Here is a 21,568-nt window from a genome sequence, read left to right on the forward strand (position 1 = left end):
GGAGGGTGTTTGGGGTTTTCAATATTTTTCTGGAAGAAATCTGTTTTCGTGTTTGACAGAAAACTTATAGGCTATAGTCAGGTTTGTCAAAGGTTTCATGTAGTATTTACTATTTAGTTAAAAAATTAATTTTTTTTATAAATTAAAATGGTGATGTGAAAAATTGTGGGAGTTTCAGAAGTTTCGGTTATATATATATATATATATATATAGATAAAACATGATTTAAAAGAGAGAAATCTTATGAATTTGAAATAAGAAAGGGATAGACAGTCGACCTTATTTAAACAGGATCTATATTCTATATATGGTTCATACGTCTATAACCTTGGTCTCAAAAAAAAGGGATGGCGGTGGAGAGTCTTGAGTAATATTTTACGTAGATGATGAGATTAGTGACAGTATTGTAACACTATGCATACAGGCTGTGCGTCACTTATTAGCTTGGCGTGGGAAATCGCGTCACGTATTAGTTTGGGGTCGGAGATCTCTCAACGTAAACGAGAAGAATATAGAGGGTCAAACAGCGTTGGACATGTACATCTTGCGGCAAGGACAAACACAAGAAGGTGACAACGGCGGGATGAGGGTTATACTAGACGGTGCTGGAGCTTTAACAGCATCATCTATGTCTATTCCTACAGTTACTTCTTCTTATACACTTTACCTAAGGCTGCCCGTAATTTGTGAGAGAGCAAAACTATTACTCTATTGGTAATCAAGTGATGAAGCGAATAACAGACGAAAAGCGGAATGCGTTGCTGGTGGTTGCTGCACTGCTTGTAACAGTGACCTATCAAGCGGCAATCACCCCTCCTGGGGGACTTTGGCAAGATGATCTGTTTGGACCCAATACCACAGATACATTCTTCCATAGGGAATATTATCTGTTAAAATTGAATACCACAGCAGCACATATAGCAGGGTCAGCCATTGCTACGACATCAGAACTTATTTTGTTCTTCTTCTTTTTTAATTCTCTGATATTTGTGCTCTCAAACGTTATAATGGTTGTCCTCGTTCCACCATTCGAAATCATCGGGTTCTTATTAAGCGGAGTCTGTCTTATCCTCTGTTTATGCTATTTGAATTCATTGCTACTCATATTCCAGGCTCCAGATTGGACCGCTTTTATTGTTCTTTTTTTACCGATCATTGCCTTGATGGTACCACTGGCAGCCGCTTTATTCTTTAACGCTGTGCCCTTTGCACGTAAAGGTATACGTGCTTTGCGGAATCTTATACGGAACTATTAAAAAAGGAAAAAGAGCCGAGCTTGGAGCTGTAAGCATCTAGAATGTGTGTCGATTTGTTTTTTGTTTACTAAAATTTATTTAGCTTATTTAGGCATGGTTGGAAGTACCCAACGTCATCTTTGAACATAATGTATGTACGTATAATATTATTGCAGTAAAGCAGTTAGCAGTCTGATTGCCATTTGTATTTTTGTTTACTAAAATTTATTTAGCTTATTTAGGCATGGTTGGAAGTACCCAACGTCATCTTTGAACATAATGTATGTACATATAATATTATTGCAGTAAAGCAGTTAGCAGTCTGATTGCCATCTCCCTTTTTTTTTTTTTTGCAATCAAATTCCTCACACTCTATCACACACTTAAATGGAAAAATTCACTTGCGTGGACTCAAAATTTAACATCTTTCAGCTAATATATATTTTTTATAATCCCCATTATCCTCTAGTTGGTACTGTTTCCTTTGTAAATTTCTCATGTTAAGCCGAATTTGTCAAAACACAAGCCATCAATCTTCGTCTAATGATAAATAGCTATTATTAGAAGCAAATGTCATATCTTGAAACTCCTTTACAAAAAAAATCTTCGCAAAAGCTACTAATAGTTTATTGTCTTTCAATTAAGGCCATTCAAATTCAACGTACAATCGCCCATTATACAAACACTCATGGATGAAATATAAAATAATTTTAATTCTAGGATTAGAATGTGACGACCTCCACCAAAATGTAGATTCTAAAAGGAAACCAAGATTTGGTTATCATATTGGCTCTACTAGCCAGTATTTTTCAAGCTGGTACTCAGGCTAGTCAAAAACACTTCAATTTCATCTTGATTTAAATAAAAATACCAGCTATTCCAGAGTCGTTCTATTTTCTCCTCCACACACACAAAACTATACTGGAGTCATTTCAACTGTATTGGAGAAAATTTCGGCCAAATTGATCAATAAAATATTAAGGATAAAATTTAACTACAAAATTAATTGTAGCCTAATGTTATAGTCTTACTTAATAAAATAAACATGATTACATATTTTGCAAATTTAACGTTGAATTGCATGTTCTTTTCGCTCTTAATATACGTATCAAATCTTGTGTCAATCGGATATTATTTACTATATAATCTATAAACTTATATTTTATGCATACCTTTAAATTACAAAAAATTACAATTTAAACAATTTATTGATGACATAGCTATTGATCTTCAATATTCTAGAAATTTTGCAAGCATGGAGTATATAAAAAGAAGATGTAATTCAATGGTAGATTTGTCAAAATTCACCTCTATTAAAAAGATATTGAGTAAAGTTGTAGTTTTAAGTTACAACCACTTTTGTAGTTAAACTTTTTCTAAATATTAATTTATCAAAAACAAATAGCCCACATCATCACACTGTCACATTTTTTATTTATAAACCATCCCTTATTCTAATTTTGTTGCCCAAATCAGATTTGTTTCTTTCTAATTTTGCTAAGTTATTACTCAAGAAAAAAAAAAATGCTAAGTGCGCCCCAGTGTGACAAATTGACAATCCACCACTCCACCCACGCGTCAATTGAATGCACAATTTGACCATTCAATTATTTTCTATTGCCATCTATCAAAAATGAAAATAATATGTAATGATTGTTACTATAACTTTTGAGTGGAGTTGTGTTGTGCTATTGAATTAGAACACATTTCCCTCTCCTTTGTGTGCGTATGTATTTGTTTCTAAAAAAAAAAGTTGATAATTGTCCCATATTGCTTAAAAGAGTGTATTGTGTGTAGTATAACTTCTCTCACATTCCCTTAAAAGTTTTCATGGTTTTTGAGTAGAGTTATGATGTACTTTTGTATTAAAACTCATTTCTCTCTCCCCTATGTGTGTGTGTTTGTTTCTCAATATATATATATATATATATATCAATTTATTGTTATTAATGAGCTAATATTTATTTTATAGAAATTAGCATATTAAGTGAGGTATGGGCCAATAATTTTAAATATTTTTACCAAATCATATGAATTTTAACCAATACACACATTAACACATACTTCAATGTTTTTTTATTTAATAAAAAACTAGTTTCAAAATTGTTTGGCCTATTAAAAACAATCACAGTTATACAATTCATATTATACATTTTTTGGAGAAGAAAATCAAATTATACATAGTATTAGTTTATACTTTTTAAATCATATATTTCTAAAATATAATATATAATGATTTCTCATTATATATATATATATATTGATAAGGGTAATTTTGTAATTAACCCATGTTGAAACAAAAGGCGACGGACATAACAAGGTCGTCAGCTTCACTCATGAGAGATAACCTTGTTGTAAAGTCTACAGCTCCACCCCATACCTGACGACTACATCTTGGGCACAGTAAACTGAAGACAATAAGCTGAAGATAGTAAGTTGAAAACAGTAAGTTAAAGACAGTAAGCTGAAGAGGAAGCTGATGAGAACAAGTTGAAGAGGGTAAGCAAACCTCCGTCGAGATCCATTAGTAAGTGACAATGTTAGGGAGTCCATGAAGCTCATCACATAACCGACGAGTTGACCTTAGGCAACAAAGATGGGTAGCCGACGCTAATAAAGCTGAAGGGAGTAGGTGAAGCTGACGACCCTAACGTGGTTTGTCTTGGTCCCCACATTTGTGTATATAAGGAAATGTCTTGCGCTTCACGTTTAGTGCTATTCAAAAGGACTCCTACAAGGAAAGGGTTTCGTTAAATACGCTTATAAAGACTTCTATAAGGAAAAGACTTCTGACTCAAGGAAAGGATGTTAACCCTCTACTACTATAAAAGCCCCAATACCCTTACTAGCCAAGGTACGCATAATTCACCCCAGCTCTGGTATTCTAGAGTTGTGAGCAAGAAATTTCTCTAACTTGATCGTCAGAGGGTATTTGGCCGGTACCACATCGGTACTCCTCTTAAGGTCTTCAGCTTTTGTATTATGCAGGTGCTATTTCGAGCGTGCGAGAATTGTGTGGCTCATTGGTGATTTTTCGGCATCATCAGTTGGCACCGTCTATGGGAATTTTTTACGACTTGTAAGTTATACTATTGCTTCTCAGACAAAGAGTTGCATGGTACTTACTCCCTCGATGGTGACCACTAACAACGTTCAGAGAGACGAACCACGCCCAACTACACTCGAGAGACAGGTGCAGACTCTCACTGCAGCCGAGGAATGCCTCACTAAGCAAAACAACGATTTGGAAGAGTAGTTGCGCCAAAAGAATATAGGGCACGACACTTAAGAGGAGGACCAAGAAGGTACCAATGCTGAGCGAAGAGACCAAGAGGGGCCAAAAAGTAGTAACTCCCCAAGCAGACTGGAGCGACAAGACATGAGCCGTCTATCCGTCACTAATACGGCTCCACCCCACATTGTCGTGGAGATGCAAATGATGAAGGAACAGATGAACTTTATGATGAACGCCCTCAAAGGATGGGTGTCTAGCGACCTTGATGATCTGGTCCATCGAACCGATTCGCCGTTCACCACGTCTGTCTATTCCTTCCCCCTATCGTTGAAGTTTCGCATGCCGTAGATAGAAAGCTACGACGGAGTCAAGGACCCTTTAAATCACCTAGAGACTTTCAAGACCTTGATGCACCTTCAAGGAATAGCAGACGAAATCATGTGTAGGGCCTTCCCTACAACGCTAAAGGGTCCCGCGAAAATTTGGTTTAGCCGACTGACGCCTAACTCCATCAGTACTTTCAAGGTGCTAAGCACCCAGTTCACTTCGCACTTCATTGGGGGGCATAGGTATAAGAAGTCTACTGCATGCTTGATGAGCATCAGGCAGCGAAAAGACGAGATGCTAAGATTTTACATAGCCCGCTTTAACAAGGAAGCGCTCTCGATCGATGAAGCTGATGACAAGATACTTGTAGCAGCCTTCACAAACGGGTTGCAGAAGGGTAAGTTTCTATTCTCTCTATACAAAAACGACCTGAAGACTATGTCAGATATGCTTTACAAGGCAACCAAATACATGAGTGCTGAAGATGCGCTTCTGGCCCGAGAGGAGAGGCCCAAGAAGAAGGAAAGACAAGAAGACGTATGATCGGTGCAAAACTGCAAGTGCACAGTATCGTAGTTTTATAGTAAAGTGATGAGAAGAGTATCGTCCTCAGGGATTGGTAACTTACTTTTGACAAATACCAAAATTATGCTAATCTTGATTTTATCTAGAGAAGTCACTAAGGTTGTTGTAATTGGAATTTAAAATAAAATCAAATTAAAGAAAGTCCGCAGAGGAAAAGAACGATAATGCTCGAAAATCAAATTAATGGGAAGAAAACTTCTAGGAAATCGATTTAACCTAATCCCTCACTATGCTTTATTTATCTAGCTAATTGAAATTAATTCTCTCTGTTTGTTAGCAATCTCCAAAAAACATCCAAAAGCCTCTTTCGACGGTCAATTGGAAACATTCTTGTTCATCAATTTACACAAGAGTATGCAATTTAATAAAGCAAGAAAGCATTAAGACCAATGATTTTAATACTACATAGGTTCATACAAGTCTTTCGATCTCTATATTTACCTATGCCGAAATATTCAAGATCTATCCTATAATTCCCTCTTTCGATAGCAAATCACAAGATCAAAATCATCTAATTAATGGCCGGTTAATTAAAAGCAATAAGCTCAGAATAAATCAAACAAACATGAAGAGAAATAATTCAAATTAACATGGAAAAGCAAGCATAGTTCGGAATTAGATTACATCATTTTCCTAGAATAAAGAAAATTTAGTTCATGCTGAAAATTAAACTCAACAAAAACGAATTCACCATAATTTTTCTGAGAAGATTATAAGGAAAAATGGCCTCTCAAAGAAAATATCTTGTCTCCGTCTCTGCTGCTTTCTCCTTTTCTGTTCAGCGTTGTCCCCTAAATTCAGCCTTTCCTTTTCAGTTTCGGCCTCTCTATCTAGCAAAGAACGTGTTCTTCTCTATTTCAGTTCAGCCTCCCTTTTCTTTTTAGTTCAGCGCCTCCTTCTTCTTCTTCTTTTTTTCCCTCCATTTCAGCGCCTTCCTCACTTTTTCATAAACGTGTTGCCCTTTTTTTCAGCCCAAAACGTTCCTCTTTTCAACCCCTGTTTCAGCTCAAAACGTTCCTCTGTTTCAGTCCCAAACGTTGCTCTGTTTCAGCCTCTGTTTTAGCTCAAAACGTTGCTCTGTTTCAGCGTTTTTTTTGCTTCAGCTTTCAGCGTTTTTTTCTCCCTTCTTTTCTTTCAGTTTCGACCCTTCTTCTTTCAGTTCAGCGCCTCTTTTTTCTTTTTGTTCCAGCGCCTCTTTCTTCTTTTCTTAAACGTGTTGCCCTTTTTTCGGCCCAAAACATTGCTCTCTTCAACCCAATATTCTCTTTTTAGCCCAAAACATTTCTTTTATTTGAATAAATCTTCATTTTCTTTAAATCTGCAATAAAATTTAAATAACAATAATGAAGTCTAAAATCAACAAAAATAAATAAAATTAGACTAAAGTTTTAAAGTTGAGAAGTGATAAATTATGCCAAATCATGCAAGTCATCATCGTATGGCCAAATGGGAGGTAGAAGATGGCTAGAACTAGAGAACGACATGAAGACCGACGCTCTGAACCACCTGCGGGGAAGTTCACAAGCTTCACCCCGCTGACTGCCTCAATCGACCAAGTGCTGATGCAAATTAAGGATGAAGGAGCCCTGACCTTTCCCGGCAAGCTGAAGGGAGATCCTAACAAGAGGTCAAGGGACAAATATTGCCGCTTCTACAGTGATCACGACCATGACACAGCTGACTGCTACGACTTGAAGCAACAAATAGAAGCTCTTATTAGGCAAGGAAGGCTACAGAGGTTCGTCAGCAAGGAGAAAACGGACCCACCACAGAAGCAAGCTCCTCGATGGGAGAACGAGCGCCCTAGAGCACCCATGGGAGATATAAGAATGATCGTAGGAGGCACCGCGACTCCTGGGTCGGCAAAAAAGGCCTGTAAGACTTACCTCAGGATGGTTCAAAACATCCAGCTGACAGGATCTATACCCAAGATGGTGCGGATCGACAACCCCCTCATCGGATTCTTGGAAGAAGATGCACGACGTCTTCACCACCCACATGACGATGGACTCGTCGTTAGTATACAAGCAGGAGACTATAACATGCATTGGGTTCTGGTTGACAATGGTAGCTTGGCTGACATCCTCTACTACCTCGCATTCCAGCAGATGGGGATTGATAGGGAGCGACTAGTTCCAACTAACGCTCCACTCGTTGGCTTTGGAGGGATGAGGATATTCCCCCTTGGTGTCGTCACTTTGGCTATAACTGTGGGCGACTATCCCCAGCAAATCACTAAGAATGTAACGTTCCTCGTGGTCGACCTTTCATCCGCTTACAACGCCATCATAGGATGACCTACCCTCAATTCGTGGAAGGCTATAACCTCAACCTACCATTTAATGATCAAGTTCCCTACTGATTATGGAATAGGGGAGTAGCGGGGAGATCAAGTGGCGGCACGCGAGTGTTACGTAGACATGATGGAAATGGATGACCACTTCCAAGCCATGAGCATAGAGGAACATCAGACAATGGCAGAACCTATTGAAAGACTTGAAGATATACTTCTTGATGATTCTCGACTAGAGCAAACAACCAAGATCGGCACCCTTGAAAACCCGATGGTCCGCCAAGGCTAAGGAAACCTACCACTTGGAGACACTTGACGGGCAGAAGCTACGCCATTCGTGGAACGCCGAGCATCTTAAGAAGTACTACTAGTAGAAGACAACATGAAGAACGCTACTCCTCATTCCTAGTTTATTTCTTTTAGTCATTTATCTTAGTTTACTTTTGCCTACAAGTACTTTTTAAGCCCAAAGAACTGAAGTTTATTCATTTTGGAATGATTTTCTACTTATATATGCATTCATCATAATAAGAGGAGTGTATTCAGAAATAACTGGCGTATTTGTTATGGGGACGAAATTAGTTAGTCCTTAGGTGGACAAATTCATGATTACGTCCAAAAGTGGACGAGTCTACTACTAAGTCCACAAAGTGGACGAGTCTACTACTAAGTCCACAAAGTGGACGAGTTTACTACTAAGTCCACATTTACTACTAAGTCCACAAAGTGGATGAGTCTACTACTAAGTCCACAAAGTGGACGAATTTATCACTAAGTCCACAAAGTAGACAATTCTACTACTAAATCCACAAAGTGGACGAGTCTACAACTAAGTCCACAAAGTGGACGAATTTATCACTAGGTCTACAAAGTGGACGAGTCTACTGCTAAGCCCACAAAATGGACGAGTCTACTGCTAAGTTTACAAAGTGGACGAGTCTACTGCTAAGTCCACAAAGTGGACGAGTCTACTACTAAGTCCACAAAGTGGACGAATTTATCACTAAGTCCACAAAGTGGACGAGTCTACTGCTAAGCCCACAAAGTGGACGAGTCTACTGCTAAGTTTACAAAGTGAACGAGTCTACTGCTAAGTCCACAAAGTGGACGAGTCTACTACTAAGTCCACAAATTGGACGAGTCTACTACTAAGTCCACAAAGTGGACGAATTTATTACAACTCTACAAAGTAGACAAGCCTAGGACCATGAAGTGGATGGGCCTATCACCAAAGTCTACAAAGTAGACGAGTTTAATGTAAGTCCAAAAGTTAGACAAACACCATTATCAAGCTTACAAAGCAAACCAACCTAAGTTCACAAAGTGGACGAGCATATTACCAAGTTTACGAAGTAGACGAGCCTAAGTCCACAAAGTGGACGACCCCACAAAAGTGGACGAGATTATTACTAAATCCAAAAAATGAGCGACCTCATTACAAAGTCCACAAGACAGTGGACAGATCCACCACAAATGGACGGACCTAAACACAGACAGGTCTGTAATTTGGTTCATCCCACGAAGATGGGTTAATAAAATAAAGTCCACAAAACAATGGACGGATCAACAACAAGTGGAAGGACCTAACTAAGCAGATGGGTCCATGATTAAGTTCGTAAGCAGGTTCATCCCATCAGGATAAGGTTACAGACCACAACAAACAAACGGATTTATAACTAAATAGACGGGTGCATCTCTAAACTTATGCAAACATATCTTGAGCATATACCAACAAAGCAACACGCATATGAAGGATATGAAATACCATAAATAGAATGTTGCTGTTACAAACGGAGCCCAAAAAAGAAAAGGAAAAAAAAAAGAAAAAAGAAAAGGCTAAGTTCAAGAGGTCGGGGAGTCTCGTGGGTCTTCGTCACCCTTGGGAGGAAGGTCCTAGACGCCTTGAGTAGAAGGGTCTTCAACTGTAGGAGGACTGGCTGATGGGGTCAATAAGTCGACGGGCTGATCCACAGCGAGTTGAGCGAGGATAACATTGTCAGTTTTCAGATTTGCCTCGGACTCGGTGAGGCCGTCACTCTCTTCAAAGACAATATCGCCCACGGGTGTCGACGACAGAGGATCGTCCATAGTGACCTTGGAAAAATCCAAGTTAGGGTAGACGGACTTGACCTGCTTTAGGCAGTCCTCAAACCTGTCACCATAATAGACGGCACAAGCATCTATAAAAGGCTGCGAAGCCTTAAACTCTGCCACTGCATCAGTCCTGGCCATCTCCACCTGGCCTAGAAGAGCTGTTAGCTCCTTTTCCACCATCGCTTTGGCTTCTTGTTCTTGTTTACTCTGACAACCCTCCTCCTTCAACTATTTTTTTTAGCTCCTACACCTCCTTGTTGATGCGCTTGTGCAGACAAGTGATCACTCCCTCTTTGGCGAAGCCCCTATCCTACAAAGCCTTCATACGAACCAACGCCTATACGGTGGAAAAGCCGTCAGCTTACTAAACATGAGTAAAAGCTAATGACGGAAGTAAGGAGCTCAGGAGGCGACGAACTCCCTCTCTCTCAAAGCCAGTAGGGGTTAAAAAGTAGGAAATGAGGGATGAGTTGAAATATATATATAGGCAAAGAATGCACGAAAGACGAAGCGACACGCTCGTTAAGAAGCGGAACCAATCAGCTCGCGCCACGTCCTCAAGCATTTAAGAAAGGTAGCTTGAGGCATCACACATAAATGACCCTTCCACGACGTTAACTCCAAAACCTGTCAGCTAAAGCTGACGAGGCTATAAAGTAGGGGGCAGTTGATAAGGGTAATTTTGTAATTAATCCATGACAAAACAAAATGCAATGGACATAACAAGGTTGTCAGCTTCACTCATGAGAGACAACCTTGTTGTAAAGTCTACAGCTCCACCCCATACCTGATGGCTGCATCTTGGGCACAGTAAGCTGAAGACAGTAAGCTAAAGATAATAAGCTGAAGACAGTAAGCTGAAGAAGAAGCTGATGAGAACAAGCTAAAAAGGCTAAGAAAACCTCCGTCGAGATCCATTAGTAAGTGATAATGTTAGGGAGTCCACGAAGCTCACCACATAGCCGACGAGTTGACCTTAGGCAACGAAGATGGGTAGCTAACACCAATAAAGCTAAAGGGAGTAGGCGAAGCTGACGACTCTAACGTGGTTTGTCTTGGTCCCCACGTTTGTGCATATAAGGAAATGTCTTGCGCTTCACGTTTAGTGCTAATCAAAAGGACTCCTACAAGGAAAGGGTTCCGCTAAATACGCTTATAAAGACTCCTATAAGGAAAAGATTTCTGACTCAAGGAAAGGATGTTAACCCTCTGCTACTATAAAAGTCCCAATACCCTCACTAGCCAAAGTACGCATAATTCACCTCAACTCTGGTATTTTAGAGTTGTGAGCAAGAGATTTCTCTAACTTGACCATTGGAAGGTATTTGGCCGGTACCACACCGGTACTCCTCTTAAGGTCTTCAACTTTTGTGTTATGCAGGTGTTGTTTCGAGCGTGCGAGAATTGTGTGGCTCATTGGTGATTTTTCGGCATCATATATATATGATCTAGAATATAATTGGTTTTAGACTTTTTGATTTTTGCACGTAATAATTCACTTGCCACAAAAATTAAAAGCTTAGATAGACACATGGCGGAAAATTTGACTCCAATTGAAATATAATTTAGAATCTAATTGGATTTGAACTCTTCAATTTTTACACTCAATACTTTTCTTGGCACAAAATTAAAATTAAATAGAACACATGACATAAAATTGAGAATCTAATTAAAATCTATTTCTAAAAACTTTGGCTATATATATATATATATATATGCAACAACCTATACTTTTATTTATTATTTAAAATTCGATAGCCTGTGCTGACAAAAGTTCTTGGCGGTGGTGGTGGTGTTGTGATGAGATTTATAATTTATTGTTATTATTATTATTATTATTTTGGTCATTGAAATAAGGAGAGGGAAAATGGCAGAATTTAACTTGATAGTGGACATGTGTCAGGTTTATATTGATGGAACAGAGAGAGTGGTACAAAATTTTACTAAAAAAATCACACAAGCTGACATGACAAAAATACTATTAGTGTCACGTAAACAAATTTATAATATATGTGTCCGTGTGAAAGCTTTCTGGAATGATGTGTTTTACCAACAAAAACATTAGCTAATTAAAAGCCGCAGCAGAATACTATTTCCAACCAAACCTTATCTCCTTGAGCCTTCGATGGTAATGAGTTGTGCTATATATTCTGCATGCTTAGGTCGCAGATTGTGTCATTCACCCTTTAAGAGCAGAGCACATACTTGGAATAGAATCATGTCTGCATTGGCTTGTTGTAGCGGATATGGAGATTGTTGAACCCTTTGTTGGGCCTCTTCCCATTCTATCACTCAAACATTCTCTGTTTCGTGGCATAAGTGCATAACCAAGGTTGATCTCTCCAAGCTTCATTAGTCCGCTTCATTGTATTTGGGAACCTTTGCTTTGATATGGGGCTTGCCTTGGCATGCTTTGCCATGAATAGCTTTTCAAATACTTTGTAGACCCTTACCAGGGGCGTAGCCAGGATTTTTTACATGGGGGGGCCAATTTTCGACGATAATGATTATCATCGTTGTATGGACCGTCTATATATTTAGGTTGATATAGATCTTCTTTGAGATAAGCTTGTCGGATTTCATTTTGTTTGTTGATAGGAAATTCACATATTTATTTACGTGATCCTGGATCACGATCTATCTCTTTAGATTAAATTCTTGAACATTTGGAGGGGTACGTGTTCATTAGGCACTGAAGTATCGACATTTATTTCTAGAACCACATTTGTTTCCATGGCCACAGGTGTCCTAAATTTTGAATTTCTAACATCTTTTTTCATTAAGAATGCATCAATTGTTTTTTGTTTACTCATAATTCTTTTAACTTTAAGAATATGACTCAAAAATTAACCTGAAAATAACTTAAAAAATAAAATCTTAATTAGAAATTTTTACTTAATTATATGAATGTTATTCAGACTCAAGAAAAAAAAATAAAATTTCCACCATAATTTAAACAATTAACCCATCATCATTCCTATTATTCAAATTTTCCTATATTTTAATTTTTTTTAATTAAGAATAACTCCTCAAAGAAAAGCAAAAATTAAACACCCAAGTATACAACATAAACCAAATAATTTAACAACACTAACTGCCACATGATATCTAACTAATCAAAAATAGGTAATAAATAAAAAAAATAAAAAAATTACCTTAGAAACTTTATCTTCACAAAGTGCGAACTTTATCTTCCCTTCAAGACTCATCATAAACGACCTCCCCATGCCCATGCCTTCAACCATATAATTCTCTAAAAATCTATGAAAAATTAAAGAGCATGTGAATATTTAAGTGTAGATAGTTGAGAAAAAAAAAAAAAAACACTAAAAAGAGATGAAGCGGAAACTAAAAACTCATGCTCTGGCTACGCCCCTACTCTAAATGATTTATTTTAAGAAAGTAAGAAGAAAGAAAATAATGGTCATTTTTTTTTTAGGATTGTAAGGACTGAGTTTGAGAGGAGAGCCGAGCTGAGCTGAGGGTTTTGTTTTGTTTAGGGGCTGCTGGAACCAGTGGAGTGGGCGGTGGCGTGTACACAATAGACAAGAAGAGAGTAAAAAGAGAAACAAAAGAAAGGGTTTTGAATCTTTTGATTTTGAGTTGGAGAATGAGTGATAAAGTGTTGTTTTGTTGGTTAGTGTGTTGGGTATTTAAATATAAGTGGGCTGTGGGCTATGTTTTGTTTTATTAGAAGATAGAAACTAGAGCCTGGGAGTAAATTGAAGTCTTGAACAGAAAATGAGAGGGGGGCCGGATGTACATCATTGGGGGGGCCCAATTAAAATTTGTATATATGCTGGTGAACTTTTTTATTTTTTTGCAGGGGCCGCGGCCCCCCCAAGGGGCAACGTGGCTCCGCCCCTGACCCTTACTAAGGACTTGGACCTCACCTTGCTTATGGGGCCCGTATAACTTGGGCTTTCCTTTTGGGCTGGGCTTTTGACAACTCCTGTATAAAAAATAAAAATAAAAAAGAGGCCGGAACACAAGTATAAGTTCTACCCATTTCTTTATTGAAAAAACTACCCAACCCAAACCCATATTTGCACCCCAATTTCACATTTGATTTGCCCCATTTTGAACCTTGGCATTGTCTCCGCAAATCCAGATGAGCATGCAGTGAGATTATTGTACTACTCAGTTCTTGTTCTCGTTTGTAACATAACTGAAGTTCTGGATATATTTGGCTTTGACTTAAGGAACCAAACTGAAAATTTGTTTACTCCGAGGTCCACTTGTCCAATAATAGTATAATACTATACAGACTTATTCCACAAAAGTTTTGATGAATCAGAGCGGCCGAGACTCTAAGAACAAGACTTCCTTCAGCTATAAGCACAGATTCTGAAGGACCAGAGCTGGTAGAGCTCAAATTTGTGGACCATGCAAATTGGAACTTGAGACTTGTTAAACCCCATATTCAATTGAGCAATGAGGTTGTACAATTTTTACTTCTTACTTCTTACTTCTTGCAAAAGATCTAACAGTGCGTCAGATTTGCAGTGCTTAAGAAAATTTTGACCAAATTAGACTTCATGTGGTTTAGAGTTTGTGCTACATTGTAACTGACGGGTCCCGCTTCACCTCGAGGGACCAATCTCATTGTCACTGGAGATACTGACAGGACTCCAGAGCAGTCTAGTCTAGTGAAATCCATGATTCCAGACCTTAAAATGGGTTAAGTGTGAAAGATCATATTAACTGATGCTCAATAAATTATTTTCAAAAATATTTTATACCATTTTTATGAAAAATATAAAAAATCATCAAAAAATTAATTGCTATTTTCATTTCCCATAAGAAGTTTTTTAAAATATATTTTAAACAAACGTACTCTGGACATTTGTTAACTTTTACTGATGTAAAATTGGGGTTCAAATATGGGTTTGCATTGGATAAAATGGGTTGAGTAGTTTTGTTAAAATAAAAAAAATTACTATCACAACATTGTTCAGTTAGCCACATACACAATGGAATAACTGGGTTGGGTAGTTTTTTTAAATAAAAAATTACCATCACATCAGTGTTCCGTTAGTCACGTACTGAATGGATAAAATGGGTTGGGTAGTTTTTTAAAATAAAATATGAGCCACGTTAACAGGTGTGCTCTTAGTGCATTTATTAATAAATCAGATTATGAAAGTTTTTAACACCACTCTCATAGAAAATATAAAAAACTATCGGAAAAATTAATTGTTTTATTATTTTTCCATAAAATATATGTTTCTAAAAATACTTTATAAACCAATATATTTAGGACATTCGTTAACGTTTCTCATAAAGTATTACTATCATATCATTGTTCCCATATACACAAGAAAATTAATAGAATTAGATGAAATGATCAATAATGGTCATTTTTAAAACTTAAAAAACTAAAAGCAGTTAATATTTAAACTTTGGAGACCAATTATGTATTTCCAAATAAATAAATAAATAAAATAAAATGAAGAAGAAGTTTGTTGCGATTTGTTGCCTATTTTTATTTTTCCTAATTATGTGAGCAAACACTAGAAAAATTCTTAGAGATTTTTAGGAATTCATGGATGTTTTATTCTTGATGTTGGATTGATTTGAAACCCTCAAGTTTTATTCTTGCCTTTCCTTTTTTTTACATTTTCGGCTTCTTTTGGTTGGGGTGGAAAAGTGGGGAAATAGAAGAAATTTTTGTTTTCTCTCAGCATGTTTGGTTGGGAGGATGAAAAGTGAAGGAATTGAAAACTAATTTATTTAATTGAGAAGAAAAATGAGAGAATAAAAAATTTAATTTGTATGAATTTACTTTCATGCTCCTATTTATATAAAACCTTGTAATTAATTTATTTATTATTATATTACCCTCAAACTTATTAAATACATTTACAAGTATATCATAAAAACACACAAATCAAAAAGATAAAGATAAAAATAACATCTGATGCTTGTATAAAAAATATGGCCCTTTCTTTTTGGGGGCACATGTGCACCCTATCCCTATGTTATCTGTTTAGTGGAGGCAGGCGTGCTCACCTTTTTTTTATTATTATTATTATTATTTTATGAGACAGAGGATTTATTTATTTATTTCCACACTAGGAGTGCTCACTTTAAAAGATAGAGAAAAGAAAAGAAATGATAAAGTTTGTATTTAGTATTATTCAGAAAGATAAGAAAGGAAAAAGTTAAGACAAATTATGATTACGAAGATTTTAAATTTTTTTTTTTATTGAAACCTCTGTCTGGCCTTCGTTGTGGAAATAGGTAAAACTTTGCAATGACTCGAGACCTTGACTTGCATCTCTTTGATCCACTTTAGTGTGGAGTAGACAATGGGGGTGTTTGGTATGTATTTTTAAACAACCACTTTCAGTTTTTAAACAATATTTTATGTATTTTTATGCATTTTTTCATTCACAAGTATTTTTATAAATGTTTTTAAATAACAATTTTCAATTTTTAAACAGCCCTCAAGCACTCAACTCACTCAATCACTCAGCTCAGTCACATTCATTTTCTTCCAACCCCTACTCCCGCCGAACAAATAGTAAAGTATCCCTCTCAATCTCAAATCCGTTTATTACACCACTTAAACACATATTTTCAATTTTTAAATAATATTATATGAATTTTTACACATTTTTCACCAACACATATACACGTATTTTCATGCATGTTTTTAAATACATTTTTAGTTTTTAAGTGCGTATTCCAAATACCCTCTCAGATTCTCAGGTTCCCACCTAAGCATTTTTCTCTATTCTTTTGCCCTCAGTGTAAATTTTTTTTCCATACCCTAGTCCTGCCGAGCAAACAGTAGCTTTTCCCTCTCAAATTCTCAATCCTAGGCTCCTAGTCCCACCTATGGCCTAACCTTATACTCTTTAAGAACACAAGCTCTCAGTCTCACACTCTCATCAAGACTCATCTCTCTCTCTCTCTCTCTCTCTCTCTCTCTCTCTCAAAGAAAGACTTTCCTCTCAGTCAGTCTCCTTATCATCTCCGTTCTCCACCATAGCTTTGCCACTATATAGTTCTGTCTTTGTTAATCCTAGCCCCTAATTTTTTAGTTTTATTTTGAATTCACTGAATGTTTCTTGTTGATTCTAATTTTTTTTTTTTGGCGTTATTTTCTTGTAATTTCAGGGGTAATTTAAGAGATTCAGCTTTATCTTAGTAAAGGACTAAATCTCAAAGGCTGAAAGAGTTCCTGGGTATTTTCTCATACTATTTATAAATTTTTTTTTGAGTTCACTAATGTTTGATTTTTTTTTTCTATGCTGTTTGATTTTGTTTGAAGGGTTCAAAGATTGTAAATTTATTTGTTGATCATCCTATTGATTGATTATAATATTGTGATATTAGTTTATTATATCATGCTATTGATTGATTATACTATTGTGATTTTAGTTTATTATATCGTGCTATTATAGTTTTAGTTGATTATCTTGTAGTTGTGATTATAACTATGAGTAAGCTGTGTGTATGGTTTTTGTTTTCTAATATGTTATTAAAATTAGTGTATGACTCTGTGTTTTAGTTAAAGGTTACTTAGTGTGGGTTTGGATCTGCATTTCCAAATCCCCCCGCGCATGAACAGTAATATCACATGTGAGCACTGTACAGAGGACAAAATGCATTGTTCACATACTGTTCACGGGTCTCATGACACTTAGTAGGTGTTTGGATAGGATGTTTTGCGTTCATGTCTGGACTTTCACGCGTTTCAGCCTTTTTTTTTCTTCTGTGCCATGATTGTTGACTTAATATAGTGTGAATAGTGCAACTTTTCCAACAACTTTTCAGTCATGGGATTCACAAACCTCACTTTTAAGCAAATTTTTTATTAAAAATGGGTCCTATAGTACTATTTACACATTTAAAAATTGTTTTGTTACAGTGTAAGTTTGGATTCATGTCCACGGCCACATTTTGCTTTTTTGCACGTTTTCAACTCTTTTTTTTCTTTTTTTCCTAGACATGTGTCTGGCACTGTTTATTGTCCATGAACAGTGATTTTTGGTTGATGAACAGTAAAAAACAGAGTGAACATTAATTTTTCATGCATTTAAAAATAATTTTGTTATAATGTTTTCAATTTTCAGCAAAGTAAATTGTATCCAAACGGACTCTTAGTGAGTGTTTGGATCCGGATCCCAAAACCAAATAACAGCACAAATCATAAATCAATCTCTCTCTCTCTCTCTCTCTCTCTCTCTCTCTCTCTCTCTCTCTCATAATTCTCATCTTAATACTCTTCTCTATTTGACTACTTCTGTATCTTCAACTTTAAAAATAAAGTGAGCGATTATGAGTTGTAAGTGTCTCTCTTTATTAAAAATTTATATTATATCTGTGAGTTTGTATTTGATAATGATTATGTGTGTTACGTTGTGTATTGTTATTCGTGTGAATTGTGAAGTATGTGAATGTGTGCATATATAATATAAATATAGTATAACTTTATACAATTTAACAATAAAGTGAATGATTATTCAAGTATTTGATTAGTTAAGTAGACACATTATTTTTAGATAAACGGTTAAGTGGACACTTAGTAACCGTTTATCATTTATGCATGGAAGTGTAATTTTATGGTCAATAGTTAATACACTGTCAATTGGTTGATTGGTTTTGTCATTTTGTTTAAAATATTGTTTTAAAAACAATGACAAATAGATAAGGATAACTGTATAAAAATAAAAATATTACACAAAATTAACAAAATAATATGGTCACACCTACTTATATTGACAATAAATAATAACTGAATATAAATAATCATGCAACAAGTTCAAAATATAAAAAGTTCTTGAAGAAAATTATAAAACATCACGCATTTGCTTTTTTTTTTTTTTTTTTTTTTTTTTTTTTTTTGTGTAGATAACTTTAAATATTCAATTTATCTTTTTACTAAATTTTGTTTAATTAAAGTGTTTTAATGACTTTGAAAAAAAAAAAAATCCCAATCGCTAAATCTGGTCACTAGCTGCTAACGGCCGAAATTTCCAATATTTTAGATCATAATGGGCGAGAGAATTGATAGGTTGAACGCGGTTGCCGGACAGGGAAATATTGAAGCCTTTTACGGTTTAATTCAGGAGGATGTAAAACTTTTGGAGGACATCGATGAGCTACCATTTGTTAATACTCCTTTACATGTAGCTGCATCTGCTGGGGGTCCAGAACACATCCGATTTGCTATGGAGATGATGAGATTAAAGCCCACATTTGCCAGGAAGCCAGATCTAAATGGGTATAGCCCGATTCACCTAGCTCTCCAAGGAAAGCATACCCAGATGGTGCGTCAGCTTCTACAGGTAGATGGAGACCTTGTCCGTGTAAAAGGAAAGGAGGGTAGAACTCCTTTGCATGATGTTGCTGCAGCAACAGAGCAGCAACCTGATCTATTGTTCGAATTTCTAAGAGACTGTCCCAATTCTATTGAAGATGTAACGATTCAAAACCAAACTGCTCTGCATATTGCCCTGGAAAACAACAACTTGGATGCTTTTAAACGCTTGGTAAGATGGCTCCGAAAAAATAAGTCTGAAAGTGCCAGGGAGATACTGAACCGGCAGGATGAGAATGGCAACACTGTGTTGCACTTGGCGGTATCCAAAAACCAAACCGAGGCAAGCTCTCCTTTCCTCAATTATTTACATACTAAAGAAACTCATGTGCTGTGAATGTCTTGCACGAATGTGCAAGTAATACATCATGATCATTCCTTCTTTTCTTTTCTTTTTTTTTTCTTTTTTTCTTTTTTTATTTAAAATTTAACGAGGGAAAAAAAAAAAATCCTAATGCGTTTGTATCACTACAATCTTCAGGCCGTGAGGGTGTTACTATATTGTGTGGTCAATTTAAAGGTTGAGAATTTCGATGGTCGTACAGCACTGGGCATGTTGCAAGAACAAACACAAGAAAACAACAGCGAGATCAAGGATATGCTAAGCTATGATGGAGCTTTGTCGTGTTTTTGTCAACCGAAAGTTATTACCTGTTATAAATTTTGCCGGACGAAACTTGGGAAAATGTTTAGAAAAACTGTCTTATTTTTTGAGAGATTTGGAATATTCAGAGAAATTATTTTAGTTTTTGAGAGAATAAGAATATTCAGGGAAAAAATTGTTGAAGGGTCGAGAATATCAAACGACGACCGCAATGCGCTTTTGGTGGTTGCTGCACTGCTTATAACAATCACCTATCAAGTAGTACTCAGCCCTCCTGGGGGACTTTGGCAAGAAACCAAGTTGTCAAGTAATGCATCAGGCGATCATCACCTCGCAGGGACAGCCATTGCCGAAGGAACTTTACCCCATTTTCAGACCGTCGCAACGATAAATTATATCACATTTACGCTCTCAGCCATAATGACTTTTCTACTCCTTCCAAGCGGGTACATTAGTGCGCTGTTCAAAATGGCTCTAGTCCAGTTGTGGGTCTCCCTTTATTATTCATGGGGAGTCATAATTTTAGATACTTGGTGGGCATGGCGTTACTGTCTTTATGGTACCGGGCTTTGTTTTGTTTTGGTCCTCTTAGTTTTCTTTGGCAGACGTATCTGTGGCGTCAGAATAAAATCCCTGTGTCTTCACTGGGTCTTCTATGTAGTTTATGCGTTTATAATGTTGAGGATCGTAACCTTTTGGAGTCCTAATTAGGGAAACCCGGTGGGTATGGCGTTACTGTACCGGGCTTTGTTTTGTTTTGGTCCTCTTAGCTTTCTTTGGCCAACATTTCTGTGGCGTCAGTATAAAATCCCTGAATCTTCAATGGATCTTCTATGTAGTTTTTGCGTATGTAATGTTGAGGAGCGTAACCTTGTTCTAATTTGTACACTAATTCTAGTTTGTTTTGGCAAAATACGATTAATTGAAATGTTTAATTTTATGAGATTATTTTTGCTTGAACTAAATAATTGTGCATTACAGTCCATAAATGACGTAAAAGAGAAGTGAAGTGTACAAAAAAGAAAGAAAAAAAACAACAAAAGTGATGGTGTCTGGTGAGTCGTACAGTATCACTTAGTGCCCTAACAATAATGCAGTATTGGTGAATATCATAATGAGATTCCGCGCTTTTGCACGATGCTATTTCAACCTAGCAAATCAATGTTTGAGACGAAAACTTTTTTGATGTTACTTTTAATTTCAGCTTTTGAATAAAAATTCTTTTAACTTTTAATTTTTTACCGTTTTACTCTTACAATTTTTCTTTATCTTCTCACGGATTGAGAAACGTGTAAGTACAATTAACCCTTAATTATGAAAGAGAAGATAAAGAAAAATTAAGGGTTAATTGTACTTACACGTATCTCAATCCGTGAATACTTGTCAAAAAAAAAAAAAAATTTGAAAGATATATAGTTGTTAAAAAAAAAATAAATAATAAATAAATAAAATAATATTTAAATAAAATAAAAAATGAGATAAAAAATCTGTTAGAATATATATTTAAAAAAATAGATAAATAAAAGTAAAAATTATTGTTCATACTTCAAACAATATAAAAATTTGATAAAATCAAAAGGCAAAACAACACGTCAGTTCAAATGCAATTAAAAGTCCTACAGTTCTAGTACATAAAGGAAACACCAAAAGAGATACAGTAACATGTTATACTTTCTCCCTCATGTAAGGTGAAGTCACGTTATGTGCTGGGGGCTGTGCTCCCTAAGTACAGCACACTCCATTTTTTAATGAGCTGTCCACAAGAGCAAAGATTCCCTCCCGCAGGGCCCGCGCATCAGATAAATTTATGGTCCGTTTGGTTCCCGTAAAATATTTTTTAGAAAATACATATTTTTCGGAAATG

General features: G+C 36.2%; 2 protein-coding genes across 2 annotated transcripts; both read left to right on the forward strand.

Moving 5' to 3' along the window:
• Window positions 1-6,842: 6,842 nt before the first annotated feature.
• On the forward strand, window positions 6,843-7,679 carry LOC112033775 (uncharacterized). The gene has a single exon (XM_024066549.1). The coding sequence runs from the start codon at window positions 6,843-6,845 to the stop codon at window positions 7,677-7,679; it is 837 nt and encodes a 278-aa protein (XP_023922317.1).
• An 11,072-nt stretch (window positions 7,680-18,751) lies between these two features.
• Window positions 18,752-20,617, forward strand: LOC112033774 (ankyrin repeat-containing protein BDA1). The gene is made up of 2 exons (XM_024066548.2): window positions 18,752-19,383; window positions 19,582-20,617. Exons 1-2 carry the CDS (start codon window positions 18,775-18,777, stop codon window positions 20,413-20,415), a joined length of 1,443 nt encoding a protein of 480 aa, XP_023922316.2. The 5' UTR covers window positions 18,752-18,774; the 3' UTR covers window positions 20,416-20,617.
• Window positions 20,618-21,568: the final 951 nt, after the last annotated feature.

Source organism: Quercus suber, unplaced genomic scaffold (genome assembly GCF_002906115.3).
Source record: "Quercus suber isolate HL8 unplaced genomic scaffold, Cork oak 2.0 scaffold_30, whole genome shotgun sequence".
In the NCBI taxonomy this organism is placed as follows: domain Eukaryota; kingdom Viridiplantae; phylum Streptophyta; class Magnoliopsida; order Fagales; family Fagaceae; genus Quercus; species Quercus suber.